This window comes from Narcine bancroftii, chromosome 7 (assembly GCF_036971445.1).
Source record: "Narcine bancroftii isolate sNarBan1 chromosome 7, sNarBan1.hap1, whole genome shotgun sequence".
Taxonomy (NCBI): Eukaryota; Metazoa; Chordata; class Chondrichthyes; order Torpediniformes; family Narcinidae; genus Narcine; species Narcine bancroftii.
Genome location: NC_091475.1, coordinates 147,925,317 through 147,946,839, shown reverse-complemented (window position 1 = coordinate 147,946,839; position 21,523 = coordinate 147,925,317). Strand labels below are relative to the sequence as shown.

The 21,523-nt window shown below is 38.6% G+C and overlaps 1 protein-coding gene across 3 annotated transcripts in view; it reads right to left on the bottom strand.

Moving 5' to 3' along the window:
• Positions 1–266: 266 nt before the first annotated feature.
• Positions 267–21,523, bottom strand: part of LOC138739189 (progesterone receptor-like) — a 290,755-nt gene continuing 269,498 nt past the window's right edge. For all 3 annotated transcript variants that reach the window (XM_069890750.1, XM_069890749.1, XM_069890748.1), the window contains 2 exons: positions 13,764–13,921; positions 267–8,154 (listed from right to left, as the gene is read on the bottom strand). In XM_069890750.1, the coding sequence (XP_069746851.1) occupies positions 7,999–8,154; positions 13,764–13,921 (314 nt within the window). In that variant the 3' untranslated portion in view covers positions 267–7,998. The remainder of the gene's footprint in view (positions 8,155–13,763; positions 13,922–21,523) is intronic.

The window sequence follows — 21,523 nt, the reverse complement described above, 5'->3', positions numbered from 1 at the left end:
AGGTTGACTGATGAAAGAAAACCTTAATGTTAAAGCACAAAAATCACCTGCATGAATTCTCTTCACATTTCAAAGTGAAGTTTAGTTTGAAACAAAACAATGATTCCAAACTAAACTTTTCTCATAGTTGTGCAGAAAAAAAAATCATTATGGATGTCCTCTCCATATTATTTTTTTCTATCCCTTTAAATTCTTGTAAACTTATGAACTGAAATGATAATGTGGTAAATGTTGAGCCTGAGAATAAACAAACTCACAAAATAGTCTTTTATGTTTTGACCTGTTTTCATTTTTAAGTCAGGCAAGCACTAAACAAAGACTTCAATCTTTAAAACCTGTCAATATTACATTAGCAAGCTGCTGTATTGTTGCTCCATACAAAACAGCTACAAATTGACAGGTATGTACCAAAACAATTAAAACAATTCAATGATACCAGAAAGTATCAGATCAAAAGCACAAGATACTGTTGATGAAGATAAAAGCTTCCATTATATAGAATACTGTTTCATGCAGCTTGCTGAAAATTGTTAATTGGTTCGCAGGTGACCACTACTTGCAACATACATGTGCCTCATGAAAAATCAATGACTAATAAAAGCCATTTGCTGAATTTCTAAGTGATCCACAACAGCATGGATTTGAGTTACAGCATGCAATAAAATAGTACTAATGAAGTTAATTGTATGTCTAGGTGGAAAATGCAAATGAAAATTTGGCAACAATTCAGTATTATTATAATTTGTAGTAACTATGCTTTGTAAATGCGTGCACTTGATTATACTGATGCTACAATCAGTTGTGCCTCATCAGTGGTTGAAATGCCATTCATCAAATTACTAGGTGTTCAGTAAGATGATGGCATACAACCCAAGGAGATGCACTATTTTCTTTGTAGCATACTACCGAGCAAGTGGTATAAAACAGATTGAATACAGTTTTATTATTTTGTCCTGAATATAATCCAAATTACAGTTTCACCCAAATTTTTCATCCACTTGATTGAAATTTACTTTAATTCAGTTCACTATCCTGAAGGGCATACTGAAAATTATATAGGAGATTCAACTTTCAGCAACTTCAAATACATGAATTAAAGCTAGTTTAATGGTTGTTACATTGTCATTCAAAATGAGAAGAAAAGAGGAGAGGACTTTAGTCACCAGGCCTAAACATGTGCATGAGTATCAGAGCCAGTTCCACTTATTTAGAAAGCCACAATTTCACAGAACGTAACATGTGGAGGATGAATCCAATCGGCAACTGACATGCTCATGAATGTTCATAGCAGGCAACCAAAACTAATATCTACCCCATCTTGTGAATAATATTACGTAAATTTTTCAGAGTGGTTAAATTTTTGTAAAGTTCAAATCAAAACATGTAAGTGGTGCAAAATAAATTTAATTTCCACATGGACTCTTCTACTAATGAGGTTTAGCAATCACTGACATTTATTTCACTGCAGGAACCTGTCTTGCTTCACCCTTTTTTTTCCTGTAAGGTTCCCAAAATGTTTATACTTTGCTATAATTTCTTGTATTATCTGAAGTACGAGTTATCACTAAATCATACAATATTTGTTTATGAATATTGTTGTATGGTAACATTATATTATTGACCCCTTAGAAATTTTGGGTAACTGATATTAATATTTGCTAAGTTATTGATTATTTGTGGGAGCTTTGCACCAAATAAATTGGTTGCAATTACAAGCATTTAAAATATTTAAACACAAAAAGGGGTAATTACAGACAAGTTACCTCCATTCACTTGTAAAATATTTTGGCAGGATGGAATACTCAGTTAGAAAAGAAATAAACATTATTGGATATCTAGTTTTGCATTGATTGATGTTACATTTACATTTTTAACATTTTTTGCTGAAGATATCTTAATTCTGGGGACACTTCAAACTCGATTCATTTCAAATAGCAGTTCCTATTTTGTTTGTGTGTAAACAACTCACTCTAGCAAATAAATGATTCCCACTGTTATGGGTGGTGAAAACTTTTCAAAAAGGGATGAATCTTTTACTATTTCCAATATACAAAGGACATACTTTCTCCTTGCTTTTGATGGGCCATTTATTTCTGTAATTTAATTTCTTATCTTAATTATTTCCATCAATTTGTCATGCTTTTCTACATTATAAATAAACAAAGCTTGTTAAGTATTTTAAATAATCTGTGAAATTTAATTCAATCTAAAATTCAATTATTGTTGGTTAAGCACTAAAATTTCAAGATATTTTCATAATGAATCAGCGGAACCCCATTGTCGATTAAATTGCTGAAGTTTTCTGCTTATCTTGATGTTTATTTTTTTATATTTTTGTGGTCTTGCGTATTTTTTTCCTTCAAGTTTTCACTTAGTTTTGGAGTCTCTTGTTGCTTTGGACAGTGAAATTAATTTTTTAAATGAAATATTTGAGATTATTTGGGAGAAATTATTTAAATTACTTAATGGAAAATCAAAATTGTTCTTATAGGTGGCCTAAGAAATTTAGGTCAAGAACTGTTGTGTGATTTAACTTATATTTGTTTACTTATTGCTTTTCAGTAATTGTAAACCTCTTTACCAGCTCGCATCTAATAACAAGTGATTACATTCAAACAAATCATAGTGAAAATTTGAGAAACTTTAAAAAATGTATTCAGAAACTAATAACTATATTTGTTTGAATGAAAAGGTAAAGTCATGAAAGCACAGTTGCCATGGTCCACTGAACTTTAAAACATTTTTTTTCTCCAAAAAATGAGGTAAATTCAATAATGTCATCAACAGTTTCTTAGTTCATTTGTCATGCATTCCTAATAATGATTTTCCAATCATTTCCCACAAGTCAAAGTATTAAGATGCCACTGAACAATATTGCCTTCATGGAAATAACATTCGTGATAATATCTGGTATTTTCCTTGTTGTTCCATTAATCTAGTATGATTGTTTTCACTAGAGTGGTAAGTTTGATCAAATAAATGCAGTGCTAAACTTGATAATTTGCAAAGTACAAGTGCAAATAGGATTTGTTAGATTTGCCAATCATTGTGCAAAATAATTGCAGAACAGAGAAGTCAGTAGTAATCCATGAATAATATTATTTCCTTTTGGCATCATATTTAAGGCAAGAACAACAGTAGCAATGAACAATAATGCACATATTCTTAGATTTGCTGCCACATTCATTGTAAAAATATTTATTATAGCATATAATTGTCAAGCTGCATGAATCCCATTATTTTCTTCATTCAATTTATTAATTTGTGTAAAATGTAAAGCTTCAATTACCATTCTGTCAAGCCTGCCCAGGAACATTTAACAAAACAAGGTACATGTATAAAAACAGGCACGAAATAGATTGCCATGATGGAATCATTAACATTTCAATTTCTTAAGATCAATTTAAAAAAAAATTGATATCCAGTCTTTTGTCTTTAATTTTGAACTATGTAAAGAAATACTCAAATTATTGTTTGGTTTATGCGACTACCTTTAAATGATGGTTTGAATATCAATTTATTGGGGATGTCAATATACTACTGACAAACATCTCTAAAATAAAACATACTAAACAATAAAGCATACAGTACTATTTAAGTTGAATTAAGCACTTTAAAATTTATCAACATTTAGAAAATGATGACAGATTTTAAAACTTTAAGTGATAAATGAAATCTTAATATTTACCACAAATCCTTCGGTTACACTGTTTAACAGAAGCATTACTGTAAATTAATCAAGAACACAGGTTATGCTAAAAGTCAAATGATAATTTTCATGCTTTAATTACTTAATATTTAATTGCAGTTGTTAGAAGTGTCTCCACACAGCACCAGCAAAAAGGCTCATCGATGAGGAAAACCTGAACCCTATCCATTCTCTGAGGACACTTCAAGGCCGATATGAGTCACAGACACTTGCCCTATTTGGGAGTTGTCCATTTTATTAGCTGAAGGAAGAATCTCAATGCATAGTTTGATAGTGAGATTATTCCATTTAAGACTGTTGGACGAGAATGGGTTTGAAAATCTATCCATTATGACATGCAGGATTTACAAATTCTGAATGTTTATTAAAGAAGAATTTTGGATAGATTTGAAATTGCATCAATAAATTTGAATAAAAGAAAGCAGAAAAACAATGACTTTCATAAATGAAACTGTATGAACAGAAAGACTCCAAACTCAAATGATTAAGAAGACAGGATAGAATGTACAATAGCTGGAAATCCAAGTGGACAGATCCAAGTGACTAATAAGATAAAGCATTGGATAATCACTTTAGCTGAATAACATTTCTTCTTATACCAAAGGGTGAATAATCTTGTTTAGTTAACTGCAAATGCTTGGGGATTTGTTTGGAAGAAGGAGAGACTGCTAAAAGGCACACTAAATGTAGCTCCACCAACCTGCCTATCTCTGACTCTTGAAATTAGGTTTAGAATTTTTTTTAATGATTAAAACATGCCAAATTAGACTGATTCAATAAACCAACATAATAGACAAAAGCAGCACCTTCTCTTGATAAATTATGAGGTCAATAGCATTCCTGGTCAATTGGTGATGTGTGTGATAAATATGTGGATTTAAATATAATTAAGATGGTACTTTATTAAAACAGTAAATGTTTGATTTCATAAATGAGAGAATTAATTTTTTTTAAGTGGGTGCAGGTTTGTTTGGATGGAATACTTTAAAAATTCTTTATCAAGTTTATCAGTATCAGGAAATTTTAAATGTTCACACTCACATCTTGGATTAAAAAGGTGTGGAAAGAAAATGATTAGTGATAATGAGGTTTTATCTAGTTCTTTGGTTTTGAATATCACAGAACCAGCATCAAAGGAACAAAGCTCAGAGAGCCTGAACATCATCAAGAGATTGTGGCCAACAATCCCATCCTTTTCTGTAGGAAACAAAGAGATTTAATTGTTTAAATTCAGAGATTTGCATATCTTCTGATGTGCAATCTTTTGTAGTTGTAGAAATGTTATTGTATCGTGCATATTTTTCACAATGTAAATTACAGACATTATTATAGAGATTATTAATAAGCTGAAGCATGTTCATTCATTGTTAAATTCCAAATTTCTATTGATTACCATCAACCTTCATGTTCTACTGAGATTGACTACAATACTGTTCTTCAGACAATGGATTCCCTCTCGTACATGCATAAATGGTTATGCTTGAGCCATAATAGCAACTGTTAGAACATTACAAAACTAGATTAAAGGATCATTACAGTCAAACTAAACTTGCACTCAACCAATGCAACAAATACAATCTTGATTGAGTTCGTAATTAGTTTATGTGAGGTGAAGCCAATTAAACTTTTTTACTACTTCTCCATCTCAGCAGAGAACTGTTGGTATTATGGGACAGAATCAGTGTTGTTCTTTAAATAAGAAAATGGCTGAATCGATGACATTTTTGTTCTTTAAACTGTTCTTTTTAATTCAAGAGTGACACTTGAAAGGATTTTAGCCAGAAGGAAATATTTTGTGACTTCAAAAGGAGATCCCTAATATTTCCTTGAAAAGTTAATATAAAAGAACTCCACAGCCTTATTTAATTTGATCTTCTAACCTGGGATCTTATTATAAGGAAGAATCTATGAGAACAAGGTCTCCAGGCAAGTCATTAAATTATGAGTATTTCACATGAACACGGTGAATGTAATGTGAACACAGCAGAATAAAGAAATGGTTCAATGAAAGCAATGTTACTTTCAGGAACATATAGCCTAAGCAAAAAGGGGAATATTTATTCTCAATTGAAGTTTATGATATACACTATCCACTTCTCCTTGGTGCCTGGTGACAAACAGCAAGGTACTTTTTAAAAATCTGTTGGAAATACAACAGGTGATGTTCTTAAATGCCTGAGGGTTCTAGTTGAAAGAGAAGATGGATAGAGGGGAAAAGAGGAAAGTTACCTGACTTAACAGTATTCTAAAAAAAACTGGGCTTAAACCTATATGGTGGCTTATAATTTGTTTTAAAGGTTAATACCTAAACTCATTACTTTTACATTAAATTTAAACCTTCTAAAAGACTTGGGCAGGAGAAAATATTCAATTTTTGAAATACCCTTAACTAAAGACAATTGATTTTTTTTCCCCTGAGCCATCTGCATTAATGAAACACTGATCCAGATATGACAACTACATCAAACTTTGTTGAGCAGGTCCTGCTAGAAGCTGCCTTTGGTGCCTGTTATCACTTGATAGAGTGGCACCCTACTTCCTCAAAATAGGACTAATTACATCTCAAATGAGAAAATAATATTCCACACAGTTAATTCACTGGTTGACAAAAAAAAAATTCCATTCTAATGCTGTCCTATTTCAAAATGTGAATGCACAGCCAAAATTATGAAGTCATTTGCTTTCTGGTCTGTGAAATGACATTTCTGTGCAATCAAATTGATTTTTGTGTCTTTTCAAGTAGAGTCTAGAAGGACTCCTGACATAAGATGAAGTAAACTTGTTTTCCTAATCTTGAAACCACAATGGAAATCTATACTGCCCAATGAAACAGATTTCCTGGCAAGATACAAAGCCCTGATAATGCATGTGGGCATCTGAGAACATCAAACAATTTTGAAGTACCTTATGCAGATTTTTGGCTTTCCAGCCTAAGGGAGACACTTTCATGATTATTCTTTGAGAAAGAAGAACACAATGCCAACACATTAAGTTATAGAGGGCTCAACTAACAGATCTGCAACTGAGATTTACAAACCTGGCAGTTAATATCAGTTCATTTACTAGTTTCTACTCTCTAAAAAATGTAGACACTCTGGAATTGCCTTTCCTCAATAATGCTGTGAGTTTCCATGCTATCAATTATTGGTTGAATGGAAACAAAATATGCCTGTAAGAATTTCCCACAGATAAAACAATACAGTTCTGATTATCCAAAATGGTCAAGACTGGGCCTTTTTTGGAGAACTGGTCATTTTTTTTTTACAAACAGCCCAGGAGCAACAGCAAATCACTTGTAACATTATTCAAACAACAACAAACAGCAAGGGAAGTCTTTTTAATTCTCACCAAAAAAAAACAATCTGAACAAAGTAAGATAAATCCAGTGCCAAAATTTGAAATTCTACTCAGATGTTTTTCCATAATTTCAAAATTGTTTCAACTGGTGACATTAGTTCAGCTCCAAAGAAATTTCGGATAACTGAGGATTTCTTCAGTTACCCACATTTTTTTGGAGGAAAAATGATGTCACTTTGGCTTTGAAATTTAAAGGATAAAGGAGGATTTCTTATTTTTCTGAAATCCCCAACTGCCCAAAATTTCCACGACCAAAACATTTTGGATAATCCCATTTTGGATAATTGGAGTTGTACTGGTTTTAAAAAGGACCCAGTGTAACCTAAAATTTTCCAAACTACGTGAACACTAAATATCTTGCAATAAACAATAACCTGGTGACACAGTGATTTATGCAATTGTTGACCTTTTCCAGCAGTGAAACACAACTTAATGCAGTTGATAGCTGTGGCAGGAAAAAAAAGCCACAGTTTTCTGACTGGAAATAGTTAAGAAAGACCACCATTTAAAAGGAAGGGTGACATTTATGGCACATGAAATATAATGAAGAAATATTTGGGGTTATGCGGCTTTCTCACTAAGTATACCATTTCTATTTAATATTATAGCAGATGCAGCAACATTACATAACTTGAATGTTACGAAATACCAGAAAGTACCAAAAGATACAGAATCTTTTTGATCTGAAAATTACACATTAACCAACAAGACTAAATTCACATTTCATTGCTTGTAAAACATAGTCCAACTAAGACAATGAACGTACACCAAAACTGATGCCAATAAAGCATTGCCATTCTTTTGTAATAAATTTGAAAACAATTTTAATTTGTGGTACTGTCATGGTCACAAAAGTAGAATAAAGCTTGCATAATGCAAAAACTCCCGCCCCTGAATCTAGGCAGTCAGGTGCAGAAAGGAGAGAGAATTCCTCATTTTTTGTGGAACATCAGTGGCTTCACCAGCCCAGCCAGGATTTTGGGTAGCTGTGTGGTTATAATCTCTGACATCATCTCTGGAAACTCCACACTCAGTGCCTGGGACTGAATAAATGTATTCAGGCAGAACTGATGCAGTTTCTTGACAAGCTGTTGAAAAAAAGACAGAGGAGTAATCAGTTCTCAACGTGCTTTCTTTACCTGTTTAGCTTGCAAGTTTCTGAATGGTTTTCTTTCATGAGCAGAAATTTAAGACAGCAATTACTATTGATGAAATTCATGTCAAACACAACACCTACTCAGGATAGTTACCTTTAATGGTAAACATTGATCTTTTAATTTCAATGCCCATTTTAACAATATGAAATGGGAAGCCATATAAGTAATTGTCCATTGAAGTTACAACTGCCATGTCATTTGTGGTGGTGTGGCGGCTCACCACAAGGCAGGTGAACTGGCCCCGCTTGTAAGCCGCGCCGCCGGGGGTTTCTCTTCCTTTCAGATTGGGGCTCAAAAACCCACGCTTGGGGACCACGTGAAGCCCGGATGATGTCAGCATCCTCCAGCGCAGTTCTCAGCCTGGTCCAGGCTGGGAGTATAAGTGTAGACAAGCAGCCTGCAATAAACTAGTCTGCTCACTGAGCTCAACCCGTCTGGTTGCATGTGTTAGGATTGTATCTGTGGCTCCTCCCTCTTGATTCCCCTAATAAAGATAGCAACACCATAACCCTGCCCACAGATCAACCTCAGGTCTCGGGTCAGCAACATGAGATGTGCCTTCTGTTTATAGTAATAAGAGCCTATCAGTCAGGTAACTTCTAGTCTTTGGAGTGATTGATAGCACATCAATTTTATTACCATATTTTCTTTGGACTGGACAAGTTGCTGAGACCAGAGAGGCTTGAAATCGACTGTAATCACTGCAAGCATCTGACAAGTTCAAACTCTGGCACTCTGGCATTCAAACTCTTCAACGTGTTTCTGCAGTCCTCCAGTGAGATCATCCAATCTGACGCAGACAAGCTGCACTTACTGCTCTCACAGGTCAGAAATCGCATTTACCCGATAGTCAGAGACTGCAAGATATTCATCAAAGCAATGGACATTCTGAAAGGCCAGTACCTGGTCCAGGTGAATTAAGTCTACGCCTGGCACGCCCAAGGCATGCATAAGCAGCACCCTGGGGAGTCAATTAATGATTACCTTTGGGTCCTGTGAGATCTTGGACGGGCCTACAGCTGCAAGGCCATATCAGTACATGGAGGAGCTGATCTGAGATGCTTGTATAGCAGGCATCAGATCAGATTACATTTGCCAGTGGCTGCTAGAACAGGGTGATCTGAGGCTGCAGAAAGCCATCGAACTAGCTGAAACGATGGAAGTAGCCCTCCACAAAGTGGACTCTTTCTTGACCAATAATGTGGCTGCCACATGGGGAATGGAGCTGCTGCCATCTTTGGACACAGAATCACGGACCACCCCATGTCTTGACCTGACTATGGCCACCACCAGCGAGCATCCGAAGTGCTACTTCTGCAGCCAGCAGAAGCACCCCATGAAGTGCTGCCCGGAAAAGAATGTGGACTGTTCCAGCTGCGGGAAGAAGGAACACTACATTAAGGTATGCAAATCAAAGTGACCTTCTAACCCAAGTAGAATTGCATGCAGGCAGTGGTGGCTGCTGCTATCTTGATTGACATCACTTCCAATGAACTATGGGGACCGCTATCTTGGACACTGGCATCTTACCAGACCATGAGCCAGTACAGTGGATCAGACAGTGACACTACTCTAGCTTCAATTACGCTCAACCAAAACAGGCCTCATCAGCTCGCCAGTTGATGGTGGCCATAGAGGTAAATGGGTGCAAGATGAACTGCCTATTCAATAGCGGGAGCATGGAGAGCTTCATCCACCCCGATACAGTGCAGCTTTGCTCGCGGTGAGACCAGTGAGTTACAGATTCTCTGTGGCCTCTAAGTCCCAGTCAGTAGAGATCCGTGGCAGCTGCGTAGTGATGCTGACTATATGTGGCACAGAGTACAAAAATTTTAAGCTCCTTGCCCTGCACGCCAGTACAACTGGGTTGGAGTTTCAGTGTCTCCTTAAGAGCATCATCATGGAATATGATAGCCCCCCACTCCCCTCCCCCAACACGGTCGGCAGCGAACAATTTTTAAACCATCAGCCCTTCCCTCCGAATGTGTCCAATCAGCAACCCGTGATCCACTCACCGCACGTGACCTGTGGGCTCTACCGCCTCCTCCCCACCTCTGTTTGCCAACCTCATACCCGACTGTAAGCCCGTCGCCACCAAGAGCAGGCAATACCACGCTGGGGACAGGGCTTTTATCAAATCAGAGGTGAGACTGCTCCTGACCGAGGGGATAATTGAACAAGTACCAGCCCTTGGAGACCTCAGGTAGAGGTGGTTAAGGGTGGGGAAAAAAACACCGAATGGTTCCTCCAGAGACCCAAAAGCCTTAACCTCACCTACAACAAAGATAAATGTGTATTCCGCATATCGAGTCTGGCTATACTTGGCTGCATCATGGAGAATGGAGTTATTGGCCCTGATCCCAACCGCATGTGCCCCCTCTGTTGGAGCTCCCACTTCCTCACAGCCTTAAGGCCCTGAAAAGGTGCCTGGGCTTTTTCTCCTATTATGCTCAGTGGGTCCCCAGTTTTGTGGATAAGGCCCACCCCCACATAAAAGCCACCTTCTTTCCCCTGTTAGCAGAGGCCCGGAAGGCCTTCATGCATAGCCAAGGCCACTATGCAGGCTGTGGATGAATCCATTCCGTTCCAGGTGGAGAGCAATGCATTCGGCATTTCCCTGGCCATCACACTGAACCAGGCGGGCAGAACTGTAGCATTTTTATACTGCACCCTCCAAGAACCAGCACTTGTCCATCGAGAAGGAGGCCCAGGCCATCATTGAGATAGTGCAGCATTGGAGGCACTTGCCGGAAAATGATTTACCCTGCTGACTTACCAACATGCAGTTGCTTTCATGCTCAATATCAAGCAGCGGTGTAAAATCAAGAATGACAAGATTCTGAGGTGGAGAATCAAACTCTCCACCTACAACTATGATATCTTGTAATGGCCCGAAAGATCAGTGAACCTTCAGATGCCCTGTTCCGAGAGCCTTGAAACAGTACGCACTCCACAATGACCTCTGCCTCCCTGGTAATCACCAGGTTTTCCTATTTTGTCAAAGCCAGTAACTCCCCTATTCAGTTGAGGAGATCAGGACGATCAAATCCCTCCTGTTCACTGCCACCAATGCCACCCCCATGAAAGGTTGTTTCACTTCCTGAGGAGCTCCACATCGGGGACCAGGCTACCTTCCTGGTTGATGTCTCCAGGGTCAGTCCTGCTCTGGAAGCATAAGAGAAGCCATAGTCCGACCCACTTGTCCACCTCCTCCATTTAAACCCCAATAGGCCGATGTGAAATACCCAGATGGGCGTGAGGACACTGTGTCCATCTGGGACCTGGTGCGTGCGGGAGACCCCGGGACTCTGGCTTATCAACCAGTACATCCACCACCCTATAACGTACCATGTCACCCTACCCCAGACACCACCCCAACTGTCTCAGTTCAGTCGCCAGACACTCCACCCACCAACAATGACCAGACCGCCCAAGAGTCATCAGCTGAGCCATAGCCAGTGCTTCGACAGTCACAATGGCGGACAAGACCACTGGACAGCCTGAATGTGTGATGGACATGGAATCCATTTCACCCTGTCTGACTTCTTTTAAAAGAGGGGGTGAATGAGGTGGAACCACTGTTAATACTGTTTGTATGTGTATGGTTGGCCTGCCCCTTGCTGATTGAACCTGTGGCTCCTTCCCCTTGATTCTCCTAATAAAGGCAGCAAGTCTGGGTCTCAGGTCAGCAACATGAGACATGCCTTCTATTTATGGTAATAAGCCTATCAGTCAGTAACTTCTAGTCTTTGGAGTTATTGATAGTGTATCATCATTCTTTAAATATGGAGTAAGGTTTAAAGCGACTGAAGAGGAGCCAAAATCTTAGTTTCCAGGCTACTTCTGAAAAACAGGGCAACAAAGGCTGTCTGACCACACAAATGGAAACATAATATTCTAATCCTAATTAATATTCAACGCAACAGCATTCAACTAAAAAAAAAATCATTATTCAATATTTAAAAGAGTAATGCAGAATAGTGAGGAGTTCAACCAATTCCAATAGTTAGATCACATTTTCAGTCCGGTTTCATGAAATCTCTGGATGTCAGTGTTTTGATGGGAGAACAATATTGACCAGAATGAGAGATGGGGAAATCATTTAAAGTTTTCACATCATTGTCATTCAGCAACCTTCACTAAAAGGATCCATTAAATACCAATTGATGATGATGAATAGGGCTTGACTGCTACAATTCTCAAGTCAGAGTTCTGATATTAAACACTCACTCTTCTGCTGGAGGAACTCAGTGGGTCAAGAAGCATCAGTAGGAGTAAAGGTATGATCAGCACAGTGTTATAAAAGGGTTTAGGCTCAAACTATTGACAATTCTTTTCTCCTGTTGATACTGCTTCATTCATTGTGTCCCTCCAGCTCAATGCATTTAGCTTCCAATTCCAGAGTCTGCAGTCTCCTGCAGGTCTTGGAGATCTGACATCTCAGAGGCTTAATTACTGTTGTTCATTATCGAGTGCATTTTCATTAGAAAAGCTTTCACTAAAACTCACTGGCAGTGTTTCTTTTGAAACTTCATCTTTTTGCTTTCTACAATACCTTTGACAAGTTCAACACAGTGCTGCCTTGGATTTCAAGCTAAGTTAATGCTCAGGTATGCCAAATTTTCAGTTGTCCGTGAATAATGATTGACAGTTGCCGCTTGGAACCTTGCCTGAGGTAAGAACCAGTGAAGAGAAATGTGAAAAAGATGGCTATTTACATATTAATAGAGCATTAGGTTTTAGTTGTAGCTCTGTCCATAATCTCTGACAGAATATGACGAGTTTATTAGCTAGCATGGAACTTCGTGGGTAAACATGTCAAAAAATATATGATAATGCCTAAACCAGGAGAACACAAACCAGTCCTCATTGAGGGGTGAGCAGCAGAAAGGGTAAAGAACTTCAAATTCCTGGGATCTATCACTGAAGATCTATCCTGGGGCCTTCATGTTGATGTAATCATGAGGAGGACCCGCCAGTAGTTCTACTTCGTGAGGAGTTTGAAGAGACTTGGTATTTTACCAAAGACTTGTAAATTTCAACATGGAGTGAATTCTGACTGGTTGCGTCACTCTCTGGTATGGAGGTGTCAGGACAGGAAGATGCCTCAGAGACTTGAACTCAGCCAGTGCCTTCATGGACATTAGTCTATTAAGGACATCTGCAGTGTCTACAGAAAGTATCCTCGATAATCAAGGACCCCCACCATTCAGCCTATCTCCTTTTCTCACTGTTACCATAATGAAGGAGGTACAGGAGCCTGAAGGCAAACACCTATTGGTACAAAAACAGCCATTTCCCCTCTGTCATCAGATTTCTGAATGGACTGATCCACAGACACTACCTCACTTTTTCTCTTCTATGCACTAATTTATGTAATTTTAAAATGTAACTTATAGCAATTTTTGCAGTGTAATTCTGCAACCAGACCATGAATTTTGTGACACATGTTCATATCAATAAATGCTGAATCTGATAATAATCAATAGCTACCAACACTAGATGCCGAGAAAAAGAAAGCTACCACATGCTACACCTACTTCATGCATGGAGTCCATGAGTTTAGTGAGTCGGTAAAGACGTTGAGAGCTGTTCTGTGTATTTTTTTCCAGCAAGTTAATGACTCTACTCAGCTCCCTAATGTAGTCTCTCCGCATTTCTTCAAAATAGGATTGGCTCTTGAGGCCTTCCAAGGGAACTGAAAAAAAAACAAATGATAATTCTGTCATAAATGTTTCTAAATGCTATTGCATGTGCAGGTTAAAACCTGCAGTCACTTCTTCATATAGTTTCTTTTATAGTTTTAAAATTAATTTATTGGCACAAAATTTATAGTAACCTTGAACAAATACTAAAACGTCTGCTTTTGGTTTTCCTAGTTGTCCTGTGTTCCCAGGAACCATCAGGTTTATACAATATTTTCATAAACCTTTTTATTTTGATTACACTTTGGTGTCAAGGTTCAGAGGGATACATTTTCTTCAGTACTTAAAATAAATTATTTTATGATGGCTGGTACATGGTCATTAATGATTTTCCAAGGGCAATCTTGCTCACCAACAACTGAAAATTTAGCATTATTTTAGTGGGAAATCTAAGGAAGCACTGTGTTGAACTTGTCACAGGTATTTGTAGATAGCAAGAATAAATAAATGTTGCGGTGAGAGCTTTTCTGATGAAAACCCACTCAACAATGAACAGCAGTAATTAAGCTGTATGGTTACTGCTGAATCACATTCTTAGGAGGCAATGTACTACTAAAAATAAGTGAAATTACTGAAAGAGATAATAAAATCATTGAACAATTATTATTCACATAATTTTTGGTTATTAGGTATACTGTATATCTCCGTTATTATATCATTAACTATTATGCCACAATAATTAAGAGATTCTATCCATTTTTACTCATCAACATAAACCAGATCCAGTCTACCATGCCTCACTTTGGAATCATAGGGCAATGATGGAAAGCAGCAGTAGTTAAAAACCAGAAATTGTGCTGTCCAAAAGCTGTCCACGTAAACAAATAACAGTAGTGGGATTAACTTCAGAATCCATCTTGTGGTGATTTCATGTTCAAGATTGGGGTTCTGCAGCAAGGGAAGGATTGTTCTTGAATGACCAGGAATCCTTTTGATATTTCCAGTTTCATAAGATAAGTAATCAAGAATGGATTTAGATGACATCTTCTAGTTCCCCTTCCCATTATTTTCATCTCTTCTCCATTGTTGGAAGATTATTGTGATGTTATTATTCATTTTCTTAATCTTACAAGTAAGAAAAAGACAATCTGCCAAATCTGCAACAACCTGTAACAGTATAACTAAAATGTTCCTGTAATTTATTTAATCAGGTTTTAAAATCTATGCTGAGGTTTGAGTACCTTTGTTGCACTATGCCAAAATTTTAATTTCAACATTGAAACTATGATAATGTTGAAGGCTCATACACACTTTATAACATCCACCTAACTTCCGCGTATTATCAGATGTCAGTTAATAATTTTCTGTTTAACAGTTACTTGTGGGGTCAACACTATAAATGTTTCATATCCAAGATATTCTTGTGAGCTCTAACAACTTTGACTTCTTCTAATGTTTTTTGGCAGCTTTTTGTAAAAGATTGCTCACTAAAATCCTTTCCAGTAGAAACAGAGAACATTACAGCACAGCCCTTCTAGACTGTGCTGAACAATTGCTTTTGCCTAGACCGAATCTACATTCAGTCCATAGCTCTCCATTTCTCTCGCATCTATATACCTGTCCAAATTCTTCTTAAATATTAAAAGTGAGCCCGTATTCTGCATTTCAGTTGCCAGCTCATTCCACACTCCCACTGCTATTTGTGTGAAGAAGTTCCCCCTCACATTCCCCATAAACCTTTCCCCTTTCATTTTTAACCCATGTCCTCTGGTTTGTATCTCACCTACCCTCAGTGGAAAAAGCCTATCTACATTTTCTCTATCTCCCACACGATTTTAAATATCTCTACCAAATCTCCATTCATTCTTCTATGCTTCTGGGAATAAAATCCCATCTTATTTAACCTTTCCCAGTAACTCAGTTCCTGAAGTCCAGGCAACATTCTACTAAACCTTCTCAGCACTATTTTTATCTTATTGATATCTTTCCTGTAGTTAGGTGACCAAAACTGCACACAATACTCCAAATTTGGCCTCACCAATGTATTAAACCGCTTTACAATAACATTCCAACTCTGTACTCATTATTTTGATTTATGAAGGCAAATATGCCAAAAGCTCTCTTTACAACCCTATCCACTTGTGATGCCACTTTCAGGGATTTATGTATCTGTATTCCCAGATCCCTCTAATCTACTGCACTCCTCAGTGCCATACCATTTACCATGCATGTCCTTTCTTGTTTTGTCCTTCCAAAATGCCACATCTCACACATGTTTGCATTATATACTATCTGACATTTTTCAGCCCAATTTTCTAGCTGGTCTAGATCCCTCTGCAGTCTACAAGAGAGTGAATAGAGATTTGGTAGAGATATTTAAAATCATGCGGGAGATAGAAAAAATGTAGATAGGCTTCTTCCACTGAGGGTAGGTGAGATACTAACCAGAGGACATGGGTTAAGAATGAAAGGGGAAAGGTTTATGGGGAATGTGAGGGGGAACTTCTTCACACAAATAATGGTGGGAGTGTGGAACGAGCTGGCAGCGGAAATGCAGAATGCAGGCTCACGTTTAATATTTAAGAAGAATTTGGACAGGTATATAATCTTAGTGATAACTGAAAACCGTGATCCAATTCACCAAATTGTCATCCAGATATAGATGACAAACAACAATGATCCCAGCACTGATCCCTGAGGCACACCAATAGACAAAGGTCTCCAGTCTGAGAAGCAATCATCCATCACTACTCTCTGGTTTCTCCAATCCAGTCATTGTCAAATCAATTTAACTACTTCACCATGAATACCTAGCATCTAAACCTTCCTGACTAACCTCTCATGTTAGACTTCGTCAAAGGCCTTACTAAAGTCCATGTAGACAACATCCATAGTCTTCCCCTCTTTAACTTTCCTGCTTTCCTACTTGAAAAAAATCTATAAGATTAGCTAAACATGACCTCCCATGCACAAAGCCATATTGATCATCCCTAATCAGTTTCTGGCAATCCAAATAATTGTATATCTGATCTCTTAGGTAATCTTCCAATAATTTACCTACTACTGACATCAGGCTCACCAGATTATAATTTCCAGGGTTACTTTTGGAGCCTTTTTAAAAACAGAACAATGTGAGCTACCCTCCAATCTACTGGCACCTGTGACATTTTAAAACTTTTTGCCAGAGCCCCTGAAATTTCTACACCAGCCTCCCTCAAGGTCTGATGGGAATTTGTCAGCGCCTGGGGATTTATTCACCCATATTTGCTTTAAGACAGCAAGCACTTACTCCTCTTTCATCTGTATAGGTTCCATTACCTCACTGCTTGTACCCCTTACTTCCCATGACTCTGAGCCCTTTTCTCGAATGAATACTGATGAAAAGAACATTTAAGATCACCCCCATCTCTTTTAGCTCCATATAAAGCCATTCACACTGATCTTCGAGGGGACCAGTTTGTCCCTTATTACTTTTTGCTCTTAATAAACCTGTAGGAACCCTTAGGATTTTCTTTCACATTGTCTGCCAAAGCAACTGCATGTCTTCTTTTAGCCTTCCCAATTTCTTTCTTGAGGTTTTTCTTGAATTTTTAAATTTTTATACTCCTAAAAACCTCCTTTGTTCCATGTTGTCTATACTTGCTGTACACCTTTCCCTTCTTCTGAACCAGATCTGCATTATCCCTTGAAAACCAAGGTTTCCTATGCCTGTTAACTTTGCCTTTAATCCTGACAGGAACGTACAAACTCTATACTCTCAAAATTTCACCTTTGAAGGTCCTCCATTTACCTCACACATCCTTGGCCCAAAACAACGCATATTTTCTATGATGAGGAATACCTCTCCTCCCCCTTTCATGTACCCCATTCTATCACATCTAAAGCAAGAGAAATCCAGAACATTGAGCTGCTAGTCCTACCCGTCCTACAACCAAGTTTCACTAATGGCCACATGGTCATTTGGCATGTGGAATTATGATCCACCATGTAGATCATCCCCTCCACAACAGTATCTAAAATGGATCCTTGTTAGTGAGGGGAATGGCCACAGGGGTGCCCTCACTGCCTGCCTGTTCCTTTTCCCTCTCCTGACTGTCACCCTTTTATGCTCCTCCTGTATCCTAAGTGTGACAGTGTCTCTGTAACTCTTGTCTATCACCCCCCTCTACCTCCTGAAAGATCCAGAGTTCATCCAATGCCAGCTCCAATTCCTTAGCTTGGTTTGTCAGGAGCTGCAGCTGGATGCACTTCTTTCAGATTAAGTCGTCAGGGATACTGCTGGCTTCCTCGATGTCCCACATTCTGCAAGAGGAGCATTCCCCTGCCTTGGCTGCTATTCCCACTGTTTATGACTAGAGGAACAAAAGATATGATATATATAAAACCTACCCTTACCTGTGCCCTTTCCTACTATCCCTTGCCTCTTACCTGTTCTCACCGAAGGCTTTTATCCCAAAGCCTTACCACTCTGACTCAGCCCACTCTGACCATGACTGTTCCCTCAATCCATCATTATGATTGGCAACATATGAGAATCTTAAAAAGTCATCTCACCTATTGAAGCAGCAAACTTATTTCTGGTCTGCATGCTTCATGTAGAGCAGTCAATTTAACTCTCCTTTAATAAATACTGAGATGGAGCAATCAACATTTTTCTCCCTATCCCACCATAAAAAAAATGAAGCCAATAATAGTTATCTGACCCACAGGTAAAAGAATCTTAGGGTTGTATGTGATGTCATTTATATAACTCTGACAACAACTTTGTACTTTGGTTGGAATTTGGTGTCCAGTCCCTGTAGTATTTACCAGCTTCTCTTTGCTGGATTCCACATGAATTCCACCTTTGAAGCTGTGTTGGACTTCTGCTGTATATCTGCAGCACGAGATCAGAATCCATTCACTTTAAAGACAAGTGTCTAAAACATGCAGGAATAGGTTAAGATATATTTCTTTAGGTTTGCAGTGATAGAACAATTATTTAAAAGATACTAAAGTGATTGTTCAGGTTTTTTTTAATAGTTTTTAATTGTTTTCAAAGGCTATTGGTAAATCAGCTCTCTGCAACTCCAATAAATGCAACCAATTCTCGATCCATTAAGAGCCACACATGATCAAAATGTAAAAATAAAAGCCAACAGTAAATAAATGCTGCACACCAAATTCATAAATTAAAAGCAAGGTATTTTAAAGATACAGCAACTAATCATTTTGAACTTTGGGCCCCAATACCTTTTCTCTATTAGGTACAAGGATTCTGTCATCCATTGTTTCAGCAGTGCTTCCAACAATGATGCAGAACCCAATCTCTTCCTTCTGGTTAAAGCCATTGTGATGGTATACCACTGGCCTACTGCAGGGGGCAACCTCTGTACCTGTAGAAGAGCATGGGGACAAGACAACACCTGGCCAGCTGTCAATCAGCCGACCTGAATGGACCAAGCCCCACCCGGTCAGGTGTCAATCACCCTCCAGGATACAAGTCTGAGCCGGCCCCTCGAAGTCACTCTCAGAGTTTACTGCAGCACAATCTCACAGCTGGCTCTGTGGAAGTTTATGTCGAATAAAGCCTGTTGTACAGTCTTTTGGTTTTGTGTGTTTACTTCTGACCAACAGCTCACCAGAGTCATGCAGTCATAACATGTTCCCTGCTGCTTGTATTTATTCCCCATTTTCTCTTGCGGCACAGAGAAGAATGTCATTGAGTGTCCTGGTGGAATGATCTGGTAAGTTATCAGATATGATGGTGAAGCTTGCAGCAAAGTTTGCAAAAATAAAGTTAATGCTAGTCATGGTAGGCATGGCAGGGAGGTGAATGATAGAAGTTCTCTTCATTGAGCAATGTCTTGAGGCAGGTGTTGCAGTTGATAAAATGTGGCATTTGAGAATAAAAACTGACCTTATTTTGTATTATTCAAATTGATGTTCATCAGCCGATCAGAATTATGAAGTGGGGAGATGGTGATGGAGAAATTGGGAGTTGGGGAGCATGCAGTGATTTAGCTGCTTTGCAGAGGGATTGAGATTATGCTGACTGTTCAGCTCCCTCCACCGTTTTGCAGACACAGGATGGCAACTCACCCAGGTGTAGGGCCTGGTTTAAATGACTATCGCATCTCTATGGTAGCATCAGGATGGTATTGCATTATGTCATTTGATAGCCAACATGGTCTCAGCATCTCACCACCACCCCAACAAAATAGGTTGAAGCAAAAATGCTTCTACTGTTTTCTTTTGATTTTTCCTCCCATTCCCTGAGCTTCTCCCCTGCTTGACCACAGATATGTTCCAAACCTCACTTGGTAAAGGTTAAAGGTTCCACTATTGTCATGTAATGCCTCATTTAGAATGAAAGAAATGACTTTGACTACCATAAGGAAAACAAAGAGTCTTCACTTTGCCCAGCGCCCCTCACAGAAATGAGGCCCTAGTGAGAAACAAACTTGAAACCCCTGGTTTACAAGACCAATTCCCTAACCACCGAGCTATCAGAGCCGGTAAAGACCACTACCAACTTCAGGTCAGTGATGATGTGGCAGCCTGTCTTCAGCCTGCAGCCTTGATCTCCACACTCAGCTCAATTTTGTAACATTTCAACAGGTTGTCGGCGCTCTGAAGCAGCCATTCTCGGCAGGGCCCTATGGCACCCCTGGAGGCCACAGTATATTTAAGCAAAAGCCTTGATTTCCTTTCTCCCTCATGTAACTAGTATCTTTTTTTTGCGTAATGGGGAGCAGAAAAATATGTCTATTCTCTGGAAACAGGGCCCTTAAATTTTGAGCAGGGTACTGTGGGATGGGGTGTGTGGTGGGGTGACAGCCAAGAAAAAGTTGAGATTGGTTGCTGTAAAGGATTGATGTGAAAGTATGATGTTATAATTTATTTGAAATAACACATGAAAATTTATGGTGTTAATCTTTGCTTGCAACCATTAGCAAATGAAAACAAGGTATTAGCAGGTGTAAAAGTATGTGCACATTTATTTTAGTGCTAGTTTTAAAAGTCATTGGATTTTCTAAAGCAAAGGTTAAACCCCTGTAGAACCACATGACATCAGTAAGATTTTACTGTTTTTTTCCCACACTCCAATAAAAAATATTGGCAGACTATTCAAAAACATGAAGAATTTCCAGCCAGTTTCAGATAAAGATTCATGGATAGATATCTGTGTGTGGATTACATTGGTAAAACATGCTCTGTCAATTACTGTTGATCCGCCATCTGGTCAGAAGACAGGCTGGACAGGGAGGACTTACCAGGGCTGGTGAAGAGTGGACAAAGAGTGAAGTGGACATTGATCTGTTTCCTCACTTTCACCATTGTCTCCCAGGTGATCCACCCACAGAGAACAGTGGGGTGATAATCACCATAGCCAGTCCATCCTGCATCATACCAGAGCTGTGAGTCACTGTGCTTTCCTTGTTCGTTAAAGTGTAAGTCCAATTGTTTTATTACCACCTTTGATGATTTCTGCAGATGGCCAGTGACAGTACATGTAGAGGTGGGCACGGTTGGCATAGCGGTTAATGCACCAGCGATTGGGAATGGGGTTCGAATCCCATGCTGTCTGTAAGGAGTTTGTACATTCTCCCTTTGTCTGTGTGGGTTACCCCCAGAGGTTTTGGTTTCCTCCCACTGTTCGAAACATACCAGGG